The 24932-nt window shown below is 44.3% G+C and overlaps 1 protein-coding gene across 2 annotated transcripts in view; it reads left to right on the top strand.

Moving 5' to 3' along the window:
- Positions 1 to 5380: 5380 nt before the first annotated feature.
- The window catches only part of LOC139311591 (zinc finger protein 721-like), a 131818-nt gene continuing 112266 nt past the window's right edge, over positions 5381 to 24932 (top strand). Inside the window, exons 1-6 of one of the 2 annotated variants that reach the window (XM_070936054.1) lie at positions 5381 to 5776; positions 6655 to 6772; positions 6908 to 6990; positions 10632 to 10758; positions 14102 to 16096; positions 17359 to 17621. In XM_070936054.1, coding sequence (XP_070792155.1) covers positions 5459 to 5776; positions 6655 to 6772; positions 6908 to 6990; positions 10632 to 10758; positions 14102 to 16096; positions 17359 to 17471 — 2754 coding nt within the window. In that variant the 5' untranslated portion in view covers positions 5381 to 5458 and the 3' untranslated portion in view covers positions 17472 to 17621. Of the gene's footprint in view, positions 5777 to 6654; positions 6773 to 6907; positions 6991 to 10631; positions 10759 to 14101; positions 16097 to 17358; positions 17622 to 24932 lie in introns of those variants that run through there. The other variant, XM_070936053.1, reaches the window with a different exon arrangement.

Here is a 24932-nt window from a genome sequence, read left to right as displayed (position 1 = left end):
AGGATCCTAGAGAGGCAAGATGCTCAGTGACACCACACTCTTTGGCCCCTCCCTCTTTGGAAAAATTCCAACCTACTCGTCTCCCCCCAAGAAAAATTGAAGGCGCATGCTCAATTCCCTTTTGAAGCTGGAAGGCTGCCCATCCTGCCGTATTCAGTGGATTTTGAGCGCAATGCCAGGAGATGCTGCATATGTACACTGAGAGCATATGCACCAAAGACAAATTCCTTGTGTGTCCAATCACACTTGGCCAATAAAGAATTCAACTCAACTCAACTCAACTCAACTCAACTCAACCCAACTCAACTCTAATTCTAATTCTAATTCTAATTCTAATTCTAATTCTAATTCTAATTCTAATTCTAATTCTAATTCTAATTCTAATTCTAATTCTAATTCTAATTCTAATTCTATTCTATTGTGTTCAACCAACAAAACAAAGAAAGTTCAGTCTTCAACAATTTTTAAGAAGTGTGGACTTCAGCTCCCAGAATTCTCCAGCTCACTGGCTGAGGTTGAGAAGCACTGAAGCAAAGAATCCGCCAGGGGGCTCCCTCCTCATGCAGAAGCTGCTTCAGAAGGCAAAACTGAGCATGTGCTGATTCTCTTGTTCCCCTCTGGAGGTGGGGGTGGGAGAAGTTTCTCTGGCCTCTCTAGGACTCCTCCCTCGCTTGTTATAACCCTTTACAGCTCCGCAGAAGGCAAAGAGGTACCAGTGGGGAAGGAGATCCAGACAGGATTCTGCCCTGTGAGTGGGAGCCTATTAAGTGTAGGCAAATAACTATCATTAAGTGTTGTACCTTATGATTCTTGATGAACATATTTTTTTTCTTTTATGTACACTGAGAGCGTATGCACCAAGACAAATTCCTTGTGTGTCCAATCACACTTGGCCAATAAACAATTCAATTCAGTTCAGTTCAGTTCAGTTCAGTTCTATCCTACCCTACCCTACCCTACCCTACCCTACCCTACCCTACTCTACCCTACCCTACCCTATTCTATTCTATTCAGAATTGGGTTCGATGGGATTTTTCACACTGTGTCGTCTTTGGGCCAGGCATTTTTGCCTTGCAAAATTCCACCGGGGAGTAACAGTAAGAGAGTTGGAAGGGAGCTTGGAGATCATCTAGTCCAACCCCCTGCTCACGCAGGAGACCTCTAATAAGAGTTCTCAGCAAAACCAATGCCTCTACACAAGATTGGACTAAAGTGGGTTTGTTTGGGTCAAAACGAACAAGTTGGAAAAACACCATTTCCTAGAAAAATGAAATATTTTGAGAAATTAAACAGGCAGAATATTATATTTCCCTAAAGGGAGAAACATGCTCTTGGAGACCGAAAGCAGCCTCCACCTTTCTTAATAGCCCTCAGCAGATGCCAGCACTTAAGAGATAAAGAGATAAGTAGCTCTATTCATAAGCAAATACCCTCGCCCAAGATCCAACATAGGAAAAAAGACATTAAACCACAGTAGGAATTGCACAACAAGCCCCTTCATTGCATCAGCTTAGCCAAGCTTTGCTGTTGTTAGTTGCGAAGTCGTGTCTGACCCATCGCGACCTCATGGACAACGTTCCTCCAGGCCTTCCTGTCCTCTGCCATCCTCTGGAGTCCATTTAAGCTCATGCCTACTGCTTCAGTGACTCCATCCAGCTATCTCGTTCTCTGTCGTCCCCTTCTTCTTTTGCCCTCAATCGTTTCCAGCATTAGGCTCTTCTCCAATGAATCCTTCCTTCTCATTAGGTGGCCAAAGTATTTGAGTTTCATCTTCAGGATCTGGCCTTCTAAAGAGCAGTCAGGGTTGATCCCTTCTAGGACTGACCAGAGTCATCTATTTAATCCTCAATAAAAGTGGGGTTTTTTTCCCTACTCAGGTTAATTAAATGAGCTTTTTAAACTCATATTCCAGTTCTTGGCTGCCATCTCATTTTCTGTCCATGTTTTTTTTCCCTCAAATAATCCCACTTTTTTCTCTCAGTTCACTCCCAAAGAAGGGCCTTGTCAACAACCTTCATTTCCCAAGATTATTAATTTTCTGAGATAATTTTTCCAAGCTGAGGTGAAAATTTTGCAGACCTCTTGTGTTTTTCAACAGTTCATCCAATTTAATTCCTATTTTCCTTCCACTTGTCTATTTCTTCGGACTTTTAATTCTCCTACCCCACTGCTTCACCCCATTTGAGCCACAGCCACCATTGTGGCCCAAATAGTTTTAAAAAATAAAATTCCACAACTTCTTTTCATTCTTTTTCTTTCTGCCAGGCCCTCCTCGTGCTCTTTGGGATGAATTTATTGGAATTAAAATGGTGGTGGGGTTGGACAGTCAGCTGCTTTGGCTGAGATTTTGGCCATTCTCAATGCCTCACAGTTTCTTGGGCACGGGGGGGGGGATTGGACTAAGATCAGGGGTCTGCAACCTGCGGCTCTGGAGCCGCATGTGGCTCTTTCATCCCTCTGCTGCGGCTCCGTTGCTCAAAATATGCGTCACAACCACCGCCGGCACGTGATTTATTGAGTTTTTCGGACCATCTTTTTTTTCGGAGTTCAAAATCTTTTTGTAGCATGCAGAAATAAAAATGTTTTCTCTGTAGCAGGTCATTGATTTAATAAATGCAACACACTATAGTTTTTTTTTATAGATAATATAAAGGTTAAAAAAGATATATGCAGTGTTATCTTCATTTTAGATGTCAAAAGGGTTTTGTGGCTCCTGGTGTTTTCTTTTCTGTGGGAAACGGGTCCAAATGGCTGAGTGTTTTAAGGTTGCCCAGACCTGGATTAGGTGACCTACAAGGCCCCTTCCAACTCTGTTATTTCTGTTATTTCTTCTGGCAGCTACAGATTCTCCACAGCGCCCATTTTTAAGGCAAATCATTTTTCCTCATGCTCTTCAGATCTGAGTTTAATGTTGATTTTTAAAGCCTTCAGGTGTTTTATTTCCTTAACACTTCGGCCTTGACAGACATATTTTTATTCCTGCGCCACGTTCTGTGAGGAAAGGGACTCCACATCCCATTTCCCCCCTCCCATCATCCTGGGCCCTTCCAGCCCGCCTTTCCCAGCCAAGTCGGCTTGCGCCTGTGGCAGGACGAACCGCCCTCAAGCTTCAGCCGCGAACAGCATGCGCGGATCCTTTTGCCCGGTGGAGGGCGCGTTGCATGCTGGGAAGGGGATGGGAAGGGGCGGGGCGGGGCGGGGCTGGCTTCTCCAGGGCTTCGCGGTCCTCCAACCGAGCCATCGTCAAGGGGGAGGTTTTGCGGGGAGGGGGCGCTGCCTGGTGAGGGGGGGGGCTCTTTTTAGGGGAATCATCCTTCTGGGATTGCAAAAATCTTTTGCAAAGGCTTCAGCCCAGCTTCAATCTTTGGAATTCTGGCGGTAGTGGTGGTGGTGGTGGGGAGTCCCTGGCCCCATGTTCCCCCGCCGCCCTTTGCATGCACAATTGCACATGCCAAGCAGAGGGGGAAGCGGAGTTCCAAGCCAGCTGTGTTTGCCCCCAGGAGCAAACCCAGCATCTCCAGCCAGGAGGATCTGGGGGCGGGGAGTCCTGGAAACCCCCCTTTTCCTGAGTAGGGGGAGAAGAAGGAGTTTGCATTGCAAGACCCAAGCTGGAAAATAAGGTTTTCCAAGAAGGGAGAAGCCAGTGTGGTTGCCTGGGTGCATTTGTACAATCTGCTTGGTGAGTGTGCGTCAGTTGTGCTTCGGAATCCATCCGTGGTCCTAGGAGGCTGACTGACCTACGACGTCATGTTCAGACAATGTTGGTCAACCTGAACCTTGTTAAAAGAGCCAGCCAGCCTAGAAGGACGGAGACATTTCCTGACAACGAGAGCAATCAATCCATGGAATAATTTGCCTCCTGGAATTGTGGGTGCAACATCACTGGAGGCTTTCAAGAATAGACTAGACCCCCATTTGACTGGGATGATATAGTATAGGACAGTGGTGGTGAATCTTTTACTCACCGAGTGCCGAACAGGTATGCGCTTCACTTAGGCATGGCTCCCCCCCCCGTGCGCTGCGCATGCAACCATACCATCTGCACATGCGCATGGCTTTTGCGGCTCCCTCAGTGCAGGCATGCGGGTTCCCATGCACTATGCACAATTGCACCATTGCGCATGGCTTTCGTGTGGCTCCCATGCGCTATGCATGCAATTGCACCATCCGCACATGCACACAGTTTTCACCCGTGCAATACACGTGTGCAAACACCATTTGCGAATGCGTCCACTGCGCGCAGGTACTCGCACGCACATGCACAGGAGAACTCCAAAGACCAGCTGGGTCTCCGGAATTGGGCACATGTGCACCGGAGGCCCCGAACACCAGCTGGGGTGCGTGCGCAGGTGCAGCTGCAAGTGAGTTGGGTGACACCGTGCATACCTGGAAAGATGGCTCTGTGTGCCACCTCGGGCACGCTTGTCATAGGTTCGCCATCACGGGTATAGGATCTCCTGCCTTGAGCAGAGGGTTGGACTAGAAGACCTCCGATGTCCCTTCCAGGCCAGCCCTATGATTCTATGAACCTCAAGGGCCAAAATTCGCCTCCCGAGCATGGATGGACTTCAACTCCCAAAATTCCTCACTCAACATGCATGGACTTCGATTCCCAGAATTCTGGGAATCGAAGTCCACACACTTTAAAAGACCTGAGGTTAAGAAACACTACATTAAGCTGCAATTTGATTTCTTTGGCTTTCCATGTTAAGTAAATCTGGACATTACAGTTTGCTCACCTCGTTTTAGGTACATTATGGGTGAACATTGCCTTTGTCAAAAATGTACAAATTTTTCATTTATGATCCAAAATGTTGTCAGGAATATTTTGTTGGCTGTCAGGAAAAGAAATCCATAAATCCATAAATATTCTAAAAGATCTAAAAGACTTGATACTTTGAGTCTTTGGGGGTTTTTTTGTTTTGTTTTTTTAATTTGATTTATATGCCACCCTTCTCCGGAGACTCAGGGCGGCTTACAGTGCGTTAAGCAATAGCCTTCATACTTTTGTATATTTATACAAAGTCAGCTTATTGCCCCCACAAACTGGGTCCTCAATTTACCCACCTTAGAAAGGATGGAAGGCTGAGTCAACCTTGAGCCTGGTAAGATTCGAACTCGCAGTAATTGCAGGCAGCTGGATGTTAAATGCTGCCTTAGGAGGCATTAGCCTTCTACGCCACTCAGGCTTGGTTTTTTTCTGTGGAAAACCCATTTTGCCTTCCTACTATTATTTGTAATGGTATCTGCATATTCCCAGTATTCCTCCCTGAACATTTGCCCCCTCAAGGAAAAAAAATATCATGATTTTTTTTTAAATCTGAGAATAGTTTCTTTTCCACTTCAGATACACTGGCCCCATTTAGAGAACGGTGAGAAAATGGAGGCACAATATCCAGCAAGCGAGGAAGCTGGAAAAGGAAGCTGTGGGGAGATTTGAGCAGGAACTGGACATACGATGATGGAAGAGAAGACCATGGATTCAGAGGTCCAGCATTGGCACTTCAGGAATATCCACTACCAAGAGGTTAAGGGCCCCCGAGAGATTTGCAGCCATCTCCATCACTTTTGCCACGGGTGGCTGCAGCCAGAAAGACACACAAAGGCCCAGGTGTTGGACTTGGTGATCCTGGAGCAATTCCTGGCTATCCTGCCCCCCGAGGTGGGGAGCTGGGTGCGGGAGTGTGGAGCAGAGACCAGCTCCCAGGCGGTGGCCCTGGCCGAAGGCTTCCTGCTGAGCCAGGCAGAGGAGCAGAAGGAGCAGGTCGAGTTGCAGGTGAGAGAATCTTAACGCTGGTATTCTAAAGAGGACACAAAGTAATAAACAATCTCAAACTTTTGTTTGAATTTTGGATTTTTGAACCCTTTTCTATCGAGAGTTCTCTGGCATTATATAGCATTCAAGAGTTAACTAATGTTGCGCGAAACAAAATTGATATTGTATATGATAACAGCAGCAAGATTGTTGATAGGTAAATACTGGAAGAATGAAGCTTTGCCCACTATCGAGGAATGGACTTTGAAGATGGCCAGTTTTGCAGAGATGGCGAAGATTTCAGCGTATTTAAAAGATTGTTCACAAGAGACTTATGAATGGGAATGGAAAAGGTGGATAGAATATGTTCAGAACAAATATCAAACTAGAAAGTATCAAATAGCTTTTATTTGAAAATAATGTATTAGAAATATTTTAATGCAAAGGGATAAAGAGGAAAAACTTTATAGGGGGAGGGACGGGTTCAGGCTTATATATTAGTGTCATTAGTTATGAGTAAGTAATAGGGAAGTCTGGGGGGGGGAGGGTTAGGGAGGGTTAGGGAGGATGGGAAGTTTGGGGCGGGAGGTGGGGGGTGAAAAAGGGGGTGAAAATGTAATTGTAAAACTTTTGCAATAAAAAAAAAAAAAAAAAAAAAGAGTTAACTAATGTTTTAGACAAATTTGTCCAATCCTCTTTCTAGCATTTTTAGGGCAATTATTTTATTGCAGGATCCGATCTGGGTCAGTCACCGGGACCAAAGGTTTTGTCTTCCAAGCTTTTTGGACTTTTATTGTCCGTCTTCCATTCCCCTTCATGGGGATTCAAACTTGTGAGCAGAGAATGAGAATCCATTTCTTGTGTGTGCTTCTCTCATTTTTCTTCCTCGGACCTTTTAGGGGCAAGAATCCTTCCTTCAGATGGTCCCAAAATTTCCCAAGGGAAGGAGGAATCCTTCAAATGTCTCTCCAAAGCTTGGGACCTCCCAAGAGGATCAAAATTCTGACATCTTACTAGGTAAGGGAATAGTTTTCCAAACAAAGTGATGTTCTCCAGATAGATTCCACTATCACTTATCCTTTGTCTTTTCTTTTTAGGTGTTAATTAATTAAGTTTTGACAAATTCTTCCTTCATTTTTGCATTTCTGATAGGGAATGGAACTATATCATGGGCAGCTTTGGGATTATCTCCCTTGCCTGGTGGACTCAAGACACTGACAGAAGCTCCAGCTCAGGTAGGAAAAGAAGCATCAGAGAAGATGGAGGGGACCACCTGAAGGCCTCCTTCTTAGGATAAGCATATTTCTTTTCCAAGGAAATGGAACAATTTGGGTTAAAACCAGTGACCAACATAGGATATCTTTCAAGATTATTGTGGAGATGGACTGGGATTTTTAAAGTCTACACCAACATTTCTCAACCTTAGCAACTTTAAGACATGTGGACTTCAACTCCCAGAATTCCCCAGCCAGCTTTGCAGGCCTGCTAGGGAATTCTGGGAGTTGAAGTCCACATGTCTTAAAGTCACTAAGGTTGAGAAACACTGGTCTACACTGAGAGATCTTTGACAATTTCAACCCCTCCCCAAAAATTCAGAACTGATTTGATTTGATTTTGATTTTATTAAATTTGTATACCGCCCTACTCCCGAAGGACTCAGGGCGGTGAACAGGCACAGGATAAAATACAGAAATACAAAAGTTAAAAACAATTTAAAACCAAATTAAATAATTTAGCCCACGACAATTAAAATCCCAATAAATTTAAAACAAATTAAAATTTTAATTTAAAATTTAAAAAAGGGGAGAAAAAATTAGGCCAGGCCGGCTTGTTGGAATAAAAGGGTCTTAAGAGCACGGTGGAAGGTGCGTAGATCCGGGATCCTCCGTATCTCCGGGGGGAGCTCATTCCAGATAGTGGGTGCCCCCACAGAGAAGGCCCTCCCCTTGGGGGCTGCCAGTCGACACTACTTGGCTGACGGCACCTGGAGGAGCCCCTCTCTATGAGAGCATACTGGCTGGTGGGAGGCTATTTGTGGTAGTATCTATTTGTGGTAGGCTATCTGTTCAGTTCTTCTGTGATAGTTTACTTCACATTGAATTTGACTACTGAGTTGTCTTCCCTTTCTTCTGTTGGTTTTTTTTTTTTAAATTCTCCCATTAGGAGTTATAAAATTATGAAATTGGAAAAGGCACCATGGAACACTATCTAAACTTCAGCAATGAGCAGGAAAACCAATTAAATTATTCTTGAGAGGTGGCTGCCATGCCTCTTAAGAGCTTCCAAAGCTAGAGAAATCTGAGATTTGAGCAGTCCCTTACTAATATTAATTATGGTAGACCCAGCTTATTTTCAGCTCAGGATTTTGGGGAATTTGTTGTGACTGTTTACTATAAGTAATCTCTGGGGCTGCCACAAAGAAGAGGGAGTCAAACTATTCTCCAAAGCAGGGGTCACCAACCTTTCGGACCTCAGTGACCACTAAATTCCATAATTTTGAATCCCACGGACCACTAAAATGATCTGCCTAATGACTGGCTGGGTGGGCGGGGCTAGATGGTCATGTGAATGTATAGGCATGGCCAAGTCGATGTCACTCACGTCAAGGTGCCTCGGCAGCCTCTACTTGCCCCTCCCCTCCCAGCCACTCCTCGCCTCAGCCCCTCAGAGGGCTGAGATGGTCAACCAGTTCCAGGCCATGATGCAGTCCCACTGGAACAAGGCCCTCCAGCTCTTTGCCACCAGTGGCGCTTCCCTCCAGCCTTCACCCAATGCTCTGCACCAGGAGGCTGAAGCAGACCCCAAGTTGGAATTTCTGCCCCCCTCCAACCCACACAAAAAGACCCCGAAGGGGGAGACACTCTGCAGCAACACAAACATTCATTGCACGTATCCATCCCAGGGGGCGTAGTTTGAGGACCCCTGATTTAGTGCAATATAAAAAATGCAAATAATTTTTCTGTGGACCGCCAAAATTTTCTCGTGGACCACCAGTGGTCCACCAGTTGGTGACCGCTGCTCCAAAGCACCTGAGGATAGAACAAGAAGCAATGGGTAGAAACTAATCAAGGAGAGAAGCAACTTAGAACTAAGAAGAAATTTCCTGACAGTTAGAACAATTAATCAATGGAACAACTTTCCTCCAGAAGTTGTGAATGCTCCAACACTGAAAATTTTTAATAAGAGATTAGATAACCATTTGTCTGAAGCGTTGTAGAGTTTCATGCTTAAGCAGGGGGTTGGACTAGAAAACCTCCAAGGTCCCTTCCGACTCTGTTAAATTAAATTATTATTTTTTAAAAATTGAATTGATGGGAAGCGATTGGCAGACATGAAGATTCAAGTGAATCGTCAAGTGAATACAAACATTGCTTCTTGTTTTAAGCTCTTTTTTTTTTGTCTTTATACACTTGAAGTTTACAATTTGTCTTTCCAAATTCATTTCAGGTGTGTCACACTGCCCAACACAATGTAACCAAAGTGACTACCAGTAGTCCTCGACTTATGACCACAATTGAGTCCCAGATTTTTGTTGCTAAGTGAGACATTTGTTAAGTCAATGTTGCCCCATTGTACGATGTTTCTTTCCACAGTTGTTAAGTGAATCACTGCAATGGTTAAATTAGCGACATGGTTGTTAAGTGAATCTGGCTTTCCCATTGACTTTGCTTGTCACAAAAGGTGATCACATGACAATGGAGATGTTGCAATGATTGTACTGTTCTGCCCCGTCACACACACGCACACAAACAGCCAGCCAGGGGTTAAATAAACTGGCAGACAACCAATTCTTCCGATAAGAAGCTTGGCACCAACCCAGTAGCTGCTTGCTAAGAACTTTACTCATAAACCAAAATACACACAGTCAAGAATTGTCCAGTTCGTAAAATAAATCCAAGGCCGATAATGTTGTTTCCAAAGATGCAATGTGACTCGATAGTAGTTAGTTTTGTCCGTCACAGAGTCTGAATGGCCACCTCATCCCTTTTATACCCTGTGGGGTGTGGTCCAGTGACTCAGCTTAATCTCTGGCACGCCTTTTCTTCTGTTGCGTGCACTTATCTGCGATGCTGCCGAGGATCCAGCCAAGACTCATTTCCCTCATCACTATCAACCTGTGGCTGCGTGGACGTGCTTGGCCCTGGCCCTATCCCTTGCCCTTCGGTGGACACCGAAGGCATTGCCAGAGAGGAGGGTCCTGGAGAGGGAGACCTTGCCAACTCCTCTCCTTCACTCTCGGAGTCCTCTCCTGCCGATGACACAGGCTCAGGTAACGGAGCCACAACACGTACATGTGAAAAATGGCTCTGGAGGCTGGGGACAACAAAAAACATCACTTCCTGTCCCACCGGGAGTTGGGAAATGGGCCATTTTCAGGCCTTCGGAGGGCCTCCGAGGGAGTGGAAAGGGCTGTTTTCGCCCTTCCCAGATGCATAGAGAGGATCTGGAGCCAGGAGAGAAAGAAAAACGGGCCTACCGGGCCATTGCTTGCCAGGAGCGGGGGGTGGGGGTGGGAGAGGGGTTGCACGTGCATGCGCAGGGCAGGGCGCATAGAATTATGGGTGTGGGCACGTGCGCGCGTCAACCTCCCCCGCCCCCCCATCTCTTGGCACACGATGGCAAAAAGGTTAGCCCTCACTGCCCTAGAAAATACTTTGTTGCTTTCTCTGAATAGTTTTCAAAGTTCTGCAGAATCAGTACAGATGATCAGTACAGAATCACCCCAAACATTTCATCTGCCAATGGCTGTAAACTATGTCTATCTTTTCACCTAAACGCTTAGTTCATTGTGATTTCCTGCTTTGGGAACGTAACTAATTAAGAAGGAGAATATGCAAGTCCTTCCTAAGGTTCTCTGTTATTTTTGTTTCTTCAGGGTCGTGTGTCCTTTGAGGAGGTGGCTGTCTATTTCTCCAAGGAGGAGTGGTCTCAACTGGATTCTCACCAGAAAGCCCTACATGGGGAAGTGATGTTGGAGAATTCCAGGAACATAGCTTCTCTGGGTAAGAACCTCTGCTGGACCATCAAATACTTCGAGGAGCCATTTTGTGGTGGAATATAACTTAGTGATACTCAATCACACTTCATCTCTCCTGTGGGTGAAAGGGAACCTGTTCCAGATAAAGGAAGAGTTAAATAGCTCTCTCCCTAGTTATGATGTCTCTTCTGATGGGTGGTGAACATTCTCCTTAACAAGTATTTTAGTTCCTGTTGAACATCACCAATGCCAAACATTGGTGACACTTTGTTGAAATCCTTGCTGCTCTTTTGCATTTTTAAAAACAGAATCTCAGCATTCTGGAGAAATTTTATATTTACTCTATTTCTTTATTTATATGATGCCCATCTCCCAAATAGGGTGATTCTGGGCTGATTATAGATCATAAAAACAGAAAAACAGTTACAAATTTGAAACTATGCAAAAAATCAGAACCAAAGAGATGGACTGCATGAGGATGGGGTCTTCTTTCCTCGTCAACCACCTCCAACAGTGAGTGCCTTCAGGACCCAAGTCAACCAGCAAAACAAAGTTTTAATATCTTTCTAGAAGGCCAAAAGGATGGGATTACCGTATTTTTCAGAGTATAAGACGCTCCGGAGTATAAGACACACCTTAGTTTTTGGGGAGGAAACTAAGAAAAATAAAATTGTGCCTCTGCCTATCTGTATCCATCGGTATTCATCTGGCTAGCATTCTTAGCAAACAGCCTGGTCAGCTTCAGCACATTAGCTTGATTCAGCACGAGCAGCTGATTGGCAGGTAGGTCGGCCTCCCGTAATATCCCCAATCAGCTGTTCCCAGAGGTGAACTTTAGCAACAGGTTTGCTGATTGTGAGCGCGCATTGGAGCAGATACGCAGCTTCAAAAATGCAGCTAATCATCGCAGGGCGCTCCAGTGAGTACAGCAGGGGAAGCGCAGAACTGGTCCAACAAGACAGCAGCTCTTCCGGGTTGCCATTTTGGCTTCTGCGCCTTGGTTTTTCACCCTCCAAAAGCTCCGTTTGAGTGGCTGCGTTTGCAGCCTCCAAAAGCTCCACGAAGCGCAGAGGCCAAAAATGCAAGCCAAGGAGGGGGCAATGATCTGTGGCAATCCATGCAGCTTGGAACAGGTATAAAATGCGACGCACGGAGATCAAAGGGTGGGTGCTGGTGGGTGGGTGGAGGCTACATTCAGTGTATAAGACGCACCCAGGTTTTCACCCTCTTTTAGGGAGGGGGGAAGTGCATCTTATATGCCGAAGAATACGGTAGTTCTCACATCCAGTGGTAAAGTATTCCACAGAGACAAGGTTATAATGGAAAAGGTTCTTCTCAACCATACCTCCCAGATTCTTTAGCTAACGGAATCCGTAGCAGGCCTCTTCTGCTGGTGTAAGTGAAGTGGGCTAGTCCCGTTGGGGTGAGAAGGCTCCTCAGGCACCCTGGACCACTTTTCAGTATTTTGAATTAATAGATCAACTGTTACAAGCTGTTTCTTCAGTAGAGACGTGGTTAAAAGAAGAAGAGAATGAACACCAAACAGCACATGGTTCAAGATGTGATAAAAAGAATGGCTCGCAAATTAGACCTCTCCCATTTTCTCATTGAGCATCCCGGAATAGCAATAGCAACAGGACTTACATACTGCTTCATAGTGCTTTACAGCCCTAAGTAGTTTACAGAGTTATCGTACTATCCCAAAAAATCTGGCTCCTCATTTTACTGACCTCGGAATGATGGAAGGCTGAGTCAACCTTGAGCCAGTGAGGATCAAACTCCTGGCAATGAGCTGAGTTAGCTTGTTAATATTAAAAGCTTCTTTCCTTTCATTTTTCTTTTATCCCCCTGACCCTTGCTCAGTTTGATAAGAATGGATAAGAAAAATCAATAAATTGAAATATTGGCCACAAGTATGTTCCTGTCAAGGTTCCGACTAAGGAGCCCAAGCAAATCAGAACACCAAGGCGGGAATCTTCCTTAAAGAACTTCTTTATTGGGTACATCATATCGGCACACGTAAATGCAAAATCAACTCTAAATATTCCCTGGGGTTTCAGTATAATTAAAATAGCAAATGATCCCCTCCCCAAGTGTCACTGGTCACATTGTCTAATTGAGTTAATTGGCAGGCTCCTTAGGCACTCATTTCATTTTCATTTTTTCATTTCATTTTATTTGATTTATATACCGTCCTACTCCCGAAGGACTCAGGGCGGTGAAGAGGCACAAGATAAAACACATAGAATACAAAAATTTAAGAGCAGAAGTAAAATCAAATTAAATCAATTTAGCCCAAGACAAATTTAAAACCCCAGGTTAAGAACAAATTAAAATTTACATTAAAAAGAGAATGGGAGAGGTTAGGCCAGACCAGCCTGGTGAAATAAAAAGGTCTTGAGAGCGCGGCGGAAGGTGCGTAGATCCAGGATCCTCCGTATCTCCGGGGGGAGCTCGTTCCAGATAGTAGGTGCCCCCACAGAGAAGGCTCTCGCCCTGGGGGCCGCCAGCCGACATTGTTTGGCCGACGGCACCCGGAGGAGTCCCTCTCTGTGAGAGCGTAAGGGCCAGTGGGAGGCCGTTTGTGGCAGCAGGAGGTCCCGTAAATAAACTCTCTTTCGTCATCTGACACCTGCAGAGATGACCTTAGTTCCCACGAGATAGATCAGTGTTGTGTCTGGCAATGCATTCCATCTTCCCCCTTCCTTCCCATATGGTGTGGCAATTGAGAACCACGAAAATGAGGTCAGCCTTGTTCGGTTCGAAGTTGACGGTTCCTTTATTTCAAAATTATTTCAAGTTTCCTTTTGCTCCTAAAATAGAAACTAACCAAGAGCCTTGGTGGCACAGCTGACTAAGTGCTGTTAAAGTAGCACCAGCTGCCTGCAATTACTGTAAGTTCAAATCTCACCAGGCTCAAGGTTGACTCAGCCTTCCATCCTTTCGAGGTAGGTAAAATGAGGACCCGGATTTTGAGGGCAATAAACTGACTTTGTATAAAAAAGAACACCACTTAGGGAGGGCCCGAAAGCCCTACTAAGCAGGTATATACAAAAGTATGAAGGCTATTGCTTAACACATTGTAAGACGCCCTGAGTCTCCGGAGAAGGGCGGCATATAAATCAAACCAATAAACAATAAACAATATGGTGTGGTTTATGTTGATAGAGGTTGGGTTATAGCCTTCATCAGAAGTCCAGGTTTGATCAATCTTTGCTCAGGTTATTTTACATTAGTCAAACTGTAACTCTTCAGAAACCCAGAGAATCCATCCAATTTCAGCAAGCAAGTCATAATCACAACCTTACTTTGGTTTTATTTCCTTTCCACAGTCTTCCCTAATTCTAAGTCTTTATTTTCCTCTCAAGGAAGTGATGGCCAGGATGAAGTGATTCAGGACGGAAAAGGGAACGAGGAGTTTAGAAATTGGACAGAATCCAGAATTTCAGAGAAGAACAAGTCAATATATAGGAATAAGAAACCAACATCCAAGCGTGCGCAGAATGAAAATACTCTTGCCCACCAAAATCCCAAAGGAAAAATAAGGACAAAGGATCTAGGGAAAAGTGTGAAAGTACCAAAAGACCATTTAAATTTAGATATGCGCAACAGAACCAATGTTAGAGGAGAGCAAAATGGATACAGGGAGAATGAAAAAAGTTTTAACTGGAGAATCAAAATGGGAGAGAAGCCGTATAAATGCATGGAGTGTGGAAAAAGTTTCAGCGAGAGTAGTTCTCTCACTTGCCACAAAAGGATCCACACAGGGGAGAAACCCTATAAATGCATGGACTGTGGGAAGAGCTTCAGCAAGAGCAATCACCTTCTTTCTCATAAAAGGATCCACACAGGGGAAAAACCCTATAAATGTACTGACTGTGGAAAGAGCTTCAGGTGGAGCAGTCAGCTGACTTCTCATAAAAGGGTCCATTCTGGTGTGATACCTTACAAATGCACCGAGTGCGGAAAGAGCTTCCAGGAAAACGGATCCCTTACTTCACACAAGAAAATCCACACAGGGGAGAAGCCATATAAGTGCACAGAATGTGGGAAAATATTTCGGAAAAGCAGTTCGCTTACTTCCCACCAAAGGATCCACACAGGAGAAAAACCCTACAAATGTACAGATTGTGGAAAGAGCTTTAGTCAAAGCAGTAACCTTATTTCACATAAAAGGAGCCATTCAGGGGAAAAACCCTATAAATGTATGGAATGTGGGAAGAGTTTCATGTGGAACAGTCAACTTACATCACATAAGAGCGTCCATACAGGGGAAAAACCCTATAAATGTGTAGACTGTGGGAAAAGCTTCAGCAACAGCAGTCACCTGACTTCCCACAAAAGGATCCATTCAGGGGAGAAACCATATCAATGTCTGCAGTGTGGAAAGAGCTTCCGTGAAAATGGGTCTCTGACTTCCCACAAAAGGATCCACATAGAAGAAAAGCCATATCAATGTGTGGAATGCGGGAAAATATTTCAAAGGAAAAGTTCCTTTGTTTCTCATAAATGTACCCGTACCGAAGAGAAACCCTATAAATGTCTGGACTGTGGGAAAATATTCCGAAAAAGCAGTTTCCTTGTTTCCCATAAAAGAATCCACACGGGGGAGAAACCATTTAAATGTCTCGAGTGTGGAAAGAGCTTCCGCGAAAATGGATCTCTGGCTTCCCATAAAAGGATCCACTCGGGCAAGAAGCCCTATAAATGCACGGAGTGTGGGAAATGCTTCTGGAGGAGCAGTTCACTTTGTTCGCACAGAAGAATCCACACAGGGGAAAAGCCTTACAAATGCACCGAGTGTGGAAAAAGCTTCCGTGAAAATGGATCGCTTACATCCCATAAAAGAATCCACACAGGGGAGAAACCTTACAAGTGCCCAGAGTGTGGAAAGGGATTCAATACAAGCAGTAATCTTTCCTCCCATAGAAGGATCCACTCCAAGGAGAAACAGTATAAATGCGTGGAGTGTGGAAAGAGCTTTACTCAGAGTGCTTGCCTTATTTCTCACAAAAGAATCCACAGAGGGCAGAAACCGTATAAATGTGTGGAGTGTGGGAAAAGTTTCAGATGGAGCAGTCACCTTACTTCCCATAAAAGGATACACACAGGGGAGAAGCCATATAAGTGCCGAGAATGTGGGAAAATATTCCGGATCAGCAGTTCCCTAACTTCCCACAAACGGATCCATACTGGGGAGAAACCATATAAATGCAGGGATTGTGGAAAGAGCTTCCGAGAAAATGGGTCCCTCACGGTTCATAAAAGGATCCACACAGGGGAGAAACCCTATAAATGCACCGAGTGTGGGAAAGGCTTCCGAAAGAGCAGTAACCTTACATCCCACATAAGGATCCACTCAGGTGAGAATATAAAAATACTAAATTCACAGTATTCCATTGATTGATTGATTGATTGATTGATTGATTGTTAAATTTATAGACCGCCCTTCTCCCGAAGGAGTCAGGGCGGTGTACAGCCATAGTAAAAAACATGAATACAAACATTAAAAACAGTTTAAAAAGAAATATATAAATTTGGCCCCCAAAGTTAAAAAAAACAATAACAAGACATATTAAAATATTTAAAAAGCATTAAGCCAGCCCAGCTTGCTGAAAAAGGAAGGTCTTCAGGGTACAGCGGAAGGCACCGAGGTCTTGAATTCTTCGTATCTCTAGGGGCAGTTTTATTTATTTATTTATTTATTAAATTTATATCCCGCCCTTCTCCCCGAAGGACTCAGGGCGGTGAACAGCCGAGAATTAAAATAACATACAATATAAAAGTTAAGATAATTAAAAATAAATTTAAACAGCCTCCCAATTTAAAACCCCTAGCTATACAATTAAAAAACTAACCCATAAAACCTATTCAGGCCAGGCCGGCTTGCTGAAATAAAAACGTCTTCAGGGCCTTACGGAAAGTGCGGAAATCCGGAATCAGCCGTATTCCGGGAGGTAGCTCATTCCAGAGGGCAGGTGCCCCCACAGAGAAGGCCCTCCACCTGGGGGCCGTAAGTCTACATTGCTTGACCGACGGCACCCTGAGGAGGCCCTCTCTGTGGGAGCGCACTGGTCGGTGGGAGGTTGTTGGTGGCAGCAGGCGGTCTCCGTAAATACCCTGGCCCTATGCCATGGAGCGCTTTAAAGGTGAGAACCAACACCTTGAAGCGTACCCGGAAGACCACTGGGAGCCAGTGCGGCTCATGCAGGAGGGGTGTTATGTATGTTTGAACCATGAAATACATTGATTCAAATTCAAAGCTTTATTGTCAATGCACAACATACGTACAATGAGATTGGTGGAGCTCCCTCAGTGCACACACCTCCAACACAATACAACTCACAGTGAAGACAGAAAATCCCTAACCCAATAAATCATATTAACAAACACCCAGTCCTATTGCACCAGTGCGAGCATGTTACACATTGCGTCGGCCCTGCAAGTCCATCATACTACGTAGTTATGATGTTATTTCTCATTCAGGAGTCTGACAGCCCATGGATCCTGAGTGTCTATGGAGAGTGTCTATTTCTCAGTTGATCTGTTAATTAAAAGAGAGGTTTAACTCGGCGGGTTTGTGCCTTAAATTTCCAATAATTTCCTCTTTTTTTGTCCCAAGCAGAGGATCTCCAAGAAAATGAACCTGATCAGGAGGCTGTTGTGCCGACATCACAAAAGCTCAAGAATGAACTGAGAAAAGAGACATTTAGGAAATCAGTGCGGACCCTGAAGTAAAATTAGGAAAATTCCAACAACGTGTAGAAGAAATCCTTCGGGGTCGTTTTCTAACCTGCTACAGTCCTGGAATCCTGAATGGTGGACAGAATTAGGAAAGGAGAATCACAATTGCTCAGTACATCATCATCATCATCATCATCATCATCATTATTATTATTATTAATCAAATTTCTATACCGCCCTACTCCCGAAGGACTCGGGGCGGTGAACAGCCAAGATAAAATACAAATAATACAAATATTAAAAAAATCCCTTAAAATTATTAAATATTTTGGCCGAAACACAGATTAAAACACCCAATTTATAAAATCACAAATTAAAAATGTAAAAAAGGAGAGTTAGGCCAATGGCCATAACGCCATTGAAGGAGAATAGTTGTACTGTAGTTGTAATAGTTGTACTGTAATTGTAATAGCATTGATGATGTTACCTAGTTTGGGTAATGAAATATCTGCAAGAAAACAAGCAAGCTCGGAGAGCACTAGGGACCCCTCACATCATCATAGTGTTACATAGTTATCATACAAACTAAATTGATTTGGAGTTTTTCATTCTAATATTTAGATCAGGAGTGTCAAACTTGATTTCATTGAGAGCCGCATTAGGGTTATGATTGACCTGAGGGGGGCATGGCCAGCTTGACATCACTCGGGTCGGGGCACCTCTGGTGGCCTGAGTGCTCTGCCAACGAAAATGGATGCGGCCCTCCCGAGTTCCATTTTCACTGGCCGAGGGTTGCAGGAGGCTGTCGCAGCCAAAAACGGAGCTCCGTTTTCACCGGCAGAGGTACCATGGACTGGTTCTTTGCTGTTTCCCGGATGGCCTCGTAAGCCAGATCTAAGCACCCTGTGGGCTGGATCCAGACCGCGCGCCTTGAGTTTGACACCCCTGATTTAGATCATATCGCTTCTGAAATATACTTGTCCGAAATAAGGAATGGATATGTATGAAAGATGGAGTGTGTGAGACCCATGCAGAGCAATCCATAAGAAGCGGTAGTCTGGAAGATTTCGGGTCATGGAGCATGTGGACAATGAAGATCTCTGAGAAGACACGATGAAAGGATGGATGCAATCTATGGAAACTAATCAAGGAGAGAAGCAACCTAGACCTAAGAAGAAATTTCCTGTCAGCGAGAACAATTACTGTATTTTTCAGAACATAAGATGCAGTTTTCCTCCCCTAAAAGAGGCTGGATATTTGGGTGTGTCTTATACTCCGAATGTAGCTTTTTCAAAGTTTTTTTCAGCCCTAACAAGGCGCTAGTGCAGGGGTGGGCGAATGTGGCTCTTTTACAACCTGTGGACTTCAACTCCCAGAATTCCTGAGACAGCCAGCTTGGCTGTCTCAGGAATTCTGGGAGTTGAAGTCCACAGGTTGTAAAAGAGCCACATTTGCCCACCCCTGCGCTAGTGAGTGAAGCAGATCTTCTATGCTTTGCCTGCTTTTCTCATTGCTGCTCCTCTCAGATGTGCGTTAGAAGCTGTTTTTCAGCCCTAATGAGGCGCTAGTGAGTGAAGAGATCCGTGCTTGCTTTTCTCATTGCTTCTCTCTCCAAAGATCAGCTGTGCTTTAGAAGCTGTTTTTTATCCCCGAGTAGGGGATAAAAAGCACGCGTGCAGGCTCAAAACCAGCAAACTAATGTGCTGAAGCTGACTAGGCAGGACACTAGCCAGATAAATACCTGGTAGGCAGATTTCTTTTCCTATTTTCCTCCCCAAAAACTAAGCTGCATTTTATACCGCGGTGCGTCTTATACTCTGAAAAATACGGTAACCACTGGAATGGCTTGCCTTCAGAAATTGTGGGTGCTTCATCACTGGTGGTTTTGAAGAAGAGATTGGACAACCATTTGTCTGACAGGGTTTAGGATTTCCTGCTTGATCAGGGGCTTGGACTAGATTAGAAAACCTCCAAGCTCCCTTCCAATTCTGTTATTCTGTTAAAGGTGATTCAGGAGACGTGAACTGGGTGAGATGATAGCACTTAAGAAGAGAAACAGAGAGCCAGTTTGGTACAGTGGTTAAAGGCATCAGGCTAGAAACTAGGTGTGACCATGAATTCTAGACCCAACTTGGTAGTACAGTGGTTTAAAGCACCCTAACACAGCTGCCTGCAATTACTGCAGGTTCGAATCTTACCAGGCTCAAGGTTGACTCAGCCTTCCATCCTTTCTAAGGTAGGTAAATTGAGGACCCAGTTTGTGAGGGCAATAAGCTGACTTTGTATAAATATACAAAAGTATGAAGGCTATTGCTTAACGCACTGTAAGCCGCCCTGAGTCTCTGGAGAAGGGCGGCATATAAATCAAATTAAAAAACAAAACAAAACTTGGGCACAAAGCCAGCTGGGGCACTTAGGCCAGTCATGCCTTAGGAAGGAGGCAATGGCAAACCACTTCTGGAAAATCTTGCCAAGAAAATCTCAGGGAGTTTTCTAGGCAGTCTCTGAGAATTGGATATGATTGAACAGAAGAAGGCAAACGAGGTCCAGGAGAAGGAAAACACCATGCCGTCAAAATCTAAGGGACTGGTTTGGACAAAACTCAGCAGCCCTTTTTCGTACGATAAAAATATGATCACTAACATGATTGCCAACATCCGATGATGGATATGGAAGAGGAAGGAGGAGAAGAAGAAAAAGTGGAGAGGTACCAGGAGGTGTGAAATGAGGACGATGCTGGGGACTGACCTCCCCATTTTTGGAGAACATATGGATGGGATATCAATCCAATAAAAATGGATGAAATTTATAATACTTGGAGCTATAATATAGACCGAGATATCAAATGAGGTATTGAGTGTGGTGGGCATTTGCCTCTATTCTTCTGAACTTCATTTCTTGCATTATTGGAAACTTCTGGCTGTTGAGAGCTGACTTCTGATCCATTTGCCAATGATCAGGATGGTGTTTGTTTACTACGTCTTTTGTCTCTCTCGGTGAAATGAAACCTGCGTAATCTAGTGATCCTCCTAACTGTAGATGTGTATGAATTAATTAGCAGAGATGGCAACAGGAATTGCCGCTATTCCTCCTTAAGAATTAAGAGGGTGGGATTTGGGTAAGTGGCTATTCCATATGTGGAAAAGAGACGATATTATTAGCAGATTTTCTAAGCTGATAGTTGAGAAAATAGCTGAGCAGGTTTCCTTGTTTATACTGATCACAACAGACTTGATGTCATAGTCACAGTAGTCATTCAGAAGGATATGAGTTTTAGATCAGGGGTCTCCAACCTTGGCAACTTTAAGACTTGTGGACTTTAACTTTCAGAGTTCCAGAACTCTGGAAATTGAAGTCCACAAGTCTTAAAGTTGCCAAGGTTGGAGACCCGTGTTTTAGATTATATTCTGACTCCCTTATTTACTTTGGTGTAAGAAATCCATCTCAGCTTTCCTGTTTGATGCAAATTAAAGGACATCTTTCATTTTACAAAGACTGAGTGGCTTGCATGGTGCTTCAAGAACTGGGTTGTTGACATCTTTAGTTCTGAACAAGATTGTACTACCACGTTCAGATCCAGTTTGCAACTTAGGGGATCTCCTGGACTCACGACTCCTGCTCAATGAGCAGGTGGTGGGCGTGGTTAGAAGAGCCTTTGCACAACTTCGATTTCTGCACCAGCTTTGGCCTTTCCTGAATCAAGACTCCCTGCGCTCAGTCACTCAAGCCCTGGCCATCTCACATCTGGACTACAACAATGCACTCTACATGGGGCTATCTTTGAAGTGCGTTCCAAAGTTTCAACTGGTGCAGAGAGCGGCCCCATGGGCAGTCTTTGGAGCCCCTAGAATGACCCCGGTTACACCACTATTCTGTGACTGCACTTGCTGCCAATCTGTTTCTGGGTGCAGTTCAACGTGTTACGACCTTTAAATCCCTCCATGGCATGATTCCAGGCTATTGATGAACTATCTTATCCTGTTAGGAGAAGCCCATCCCACTCATGCTGACAGGGGAGGTCTGCTGCAGATCCCGTCAGTCAAGGAACTCCAGCTGATGGGATCCAGAGCTTTCTCTGCCATAGCACCAACTCTCTGGAACGGGTCGGCAACCTTAAACACCCAAAGAGCCAGAAAGGTCCTAATTGGAAGCCCCCGTACAATTCTGGAGCCGACTGGAAGTCCAGTTCCCACATTATAGTCCCCTAGCGCGGCGTCCTTTTTCCTCTGTTGACCGGAAGTTGGTCCCCCACCATAGAGTTGCCTCCTAGCGTGGCATCCTTTTTCCTCCACCTGTCCTAACCAAAAGCCCTATCAATTGTGGGGCTGACCAGCAACAAGGAGCCACAGGAGAGGGATGAAAGAGCCACATGCGGCTCTAGAGCCACGGGTTGCTGACCCCTGCTCTGGAATATCCTGTCCCCAGGGTAAGATCTGCCCCTATCCTATCTTCTTGTAAGAACCTGAAGACTTGGTTCTCCTGGTTGGCCTGGGGACCAAATGGTGAAGTACAACACTGGAGGTGGCTTTTGGACCCCCACCTGTCCCCCCATGCATTTTGATGTCTCCGCATCCTATCTTTTAATTCATATTGCTATACTTTCATTATTTGTTTTTATTGTTTTACTGTTGTTATATTTACATTTTTTATAATTTTACATAATGTAAGCCACCCAAAGTAGCCTCATGGCAAGATGAGTGGCAAATCACCGGGTGAGGTTCAAGGTGTTGATGATTACCTATAAAGCCCTACATGGCTTAGGCCCGGGTTATCTGGCGGATCACCTGCGGCCAGCAACAGCTCCCCATCACCCGGTGCGCTCACACAGAGAGGGCCTACTTGGGGTTCTGTCGGCCAAGCAATGTCGACTGACAGCCCCTAGAGAGCGAGCCTTCTCTGTAGGCGCACCTACTCTCTGGAATCAGCTCCCCTTGGAGCTCCGGGTGGCCCCCGACCTTCGCTCCTTCTGCCATGACCTTAAAACATGGTTGTTTCGCCAGGTCTGACCTGGACTGAAGGGGTTTTAATGGGAATTTTAGATTCTTTTATCATTTGAATTTTAATCTGGACTTGTTGCTTTATTGCTGTGAGCCGCCCTGAGTCCTTGTGGAGAAAGGGCAGCATATAAGTCCGATGATAGATAGATAGATAGATAGATAGATAGATAGATAGATAGATAGATAGATAGATAAATTTAGCAATAAATAAAAAAATCTAGACAGAAACATAAAATTTCTTGGTCTGTTTGGAGTAAAATAAATGTGATTCGGATAGATCCGGCTCCAAAATTGACGTGCATGTTAGTGGTCTTCCCATATCCCAAATTATTTCAAATTAATTCATGGGACATTGAATGGAAACCAGTGAGATTGAAAAAAATTGAGAACCCTAGAGAAGGAAAGTTGAGCATGGAATAATGGAAGGAAAGTTTGCAAGGATAGAGCGATAGGAAGCCAGGAGAGAGATAGTGAGTTGGTGTGAACTACCATGTTTTCCCGAAAATAAGACCCTTTCTTATATTTTTTTGAACCCTGAAATAAGCCCTTGGCCTTGTTGCTATGCACTCAAAAACTCGATTGGGCTTATTATCAGGGGATGTCTTATTTTGGGGGAAACAGGGTAGATTTAAATAATGTAGATTTAACTAGGTTCTTTTCTTACTTAATTTCCTTTTGTTAATTAATTTCCTTTGAGACACTATTGGGATACCATTCCTTTCTGTGCTTTGCAATCATATCCTCTACCCTAAGAGGAAATGTAGTTATCTGTACGAATCAGAGGTGGGTTTCAGCAGGTTCTGACCAGTTCTGGAGAACTGGTAGTGGAAATTTTGAGTAGTTCAAAGAACCGGTAGTAAAAATTCTGACTGGCCCCACCCCCATCTATTCTCTGCCTCCCAATTCCCAGCAGATCGGGAAGAAATGGAGATTATACAGTATCCTTCCCGTGCCACGCCCACCAAGCCATGCCATGCCCACCAAGCCACACCCACAGAATTGATAGTAATTTTTTTTGAAACTCATCACTGGTAGAAATGTATGTATGTACAACACATATGTAAACAAGAGAGCGGCAACCCTTATTCGAACATGTTCTAAAGTTGTGCACCACTGATGAATTATGTTGAGATATGTAACAGCATCTCTTTCCATCTTTATTATTATTTATTATTTATTGAATTTGTATACCGCCTTACTCCTGAAGGACTCAGGGCAGTGAATCTTCTCCAGGGTTCTTGTGAAGGAGTCATTTCAGTGTGTTTGGTCTTGATGTCTTTGGTCTATAATTATTTTGTCGTCACAGTTTGACCATAAGTTATATTATTAAAGCGTTTAATAAAAGTGATCGGGAGTATGTCTTTGTGTCCAATCCTTGAGCTCTTGAAGGTGGATTATAAAATGTGACAAATGAAGTTACGTTTTTATAAAAGAAATCAAATTTTCTTAATCCTAACTCCTTCTCTTTAATGATAGTTTCCTGCAAACCGGTTTTCTTAACCAGGTGTGATGTGTATCTACTTTGGAAAATGAATTTTATGGGAATAAATTAGAGAATAGGAAAGAGATTTCTACATATTTAGAGCAGGGATTTGCAACCTTAAAAACTCAAAAGAGCCATTTCCCACAGAAAAGAAAACACCGGGAGCCCCAAAACCTGGGTGGGTGTGGCCAACTCGATGTCACTCACTTCCACCAGTCACATGACCACCACCCCAGTTATGCCTACCCAGCCGGTCATTAGGGCAGAGAACCGGTTGTTAAAAAACACCAGGAATCACAAAACCCTTTTGATATCTCTCCCTCCCTCCCCCCTCTCCCTCCCCCTCTGTATCTCTCTGTCTGCTCTGGCTGCTTCTCCATCCCCCGCCATTACCCTTACCTTCTCAGGCCAGACAAGGAGTGACTGGGAGGGGAGGGAGAGGGGCAGGGTTAGCCAGTGGTGGGTTCACTTGACATGGAGCCACAGCAGAGGACCCAAAGAGCTGCATGTGGCTCTGGAGCCACAGGTTGCTGACACTTGATTTAGAGAAATGCAGTTTACTGGCAATCTTCGACTTAAACCACAATTGAGCCCCAAATTCCTGTTGCTAAGTGGGACATTTGTTAAGTGAGCTTTGTCCCATTTTGTGACTTTTCTTTCTTTCTTTCTTTCTTTCTTTCTTTCTTTCTTTCTTTCTTTCTTTCTTTCTTTCTTTCTTTCTTTCTTATATTTCTATACCGCCTTTCTCCCGTAGGACTCAAGGCAGTGTACAGTCAAGAAAAATATAGACACACAAACATCATAAAATTGCTAATTAAAATTATTACTTAGTTTGGTCAATTAAATAAAACCCAGAATTAGATAACATTTAAAAAATCATTCACATGTTTGTATGTTTAGCCCTGCCTGTTGGAACATCAGGGTCTTGAGGGCACGGCGGAAAGCACGGAGATCAGGGATATTCCGTATCTCCGGGGGCAGTTCATTCCAAAGGGTTGGAGCCCCCACAGAGAAGGCCCTCCCCCTGGGAGTCGC

This window comes from Pituophis catenifer, unplaced genomic scaffold (assembly GCF_029215685.1).
Source record: "Pituophis catenifer annectens isolate HBS135680 unplaced genomic scaffold, rPitCat1.0.hap2 SCAF_2, whole genome shotgun sequence".
Classification (NCBI taxonomy): Eukaryota; Metazoa; Chordata; class Lepidosauria; order Squamata; family Colubridae; genus Pituophis; species Pituophis catenifer.
The sequence above is the reverse complement of the archived record's forward strand: the minus strand, read 5'-3'. Positions and strand labels throughout refer to the sequence as shown.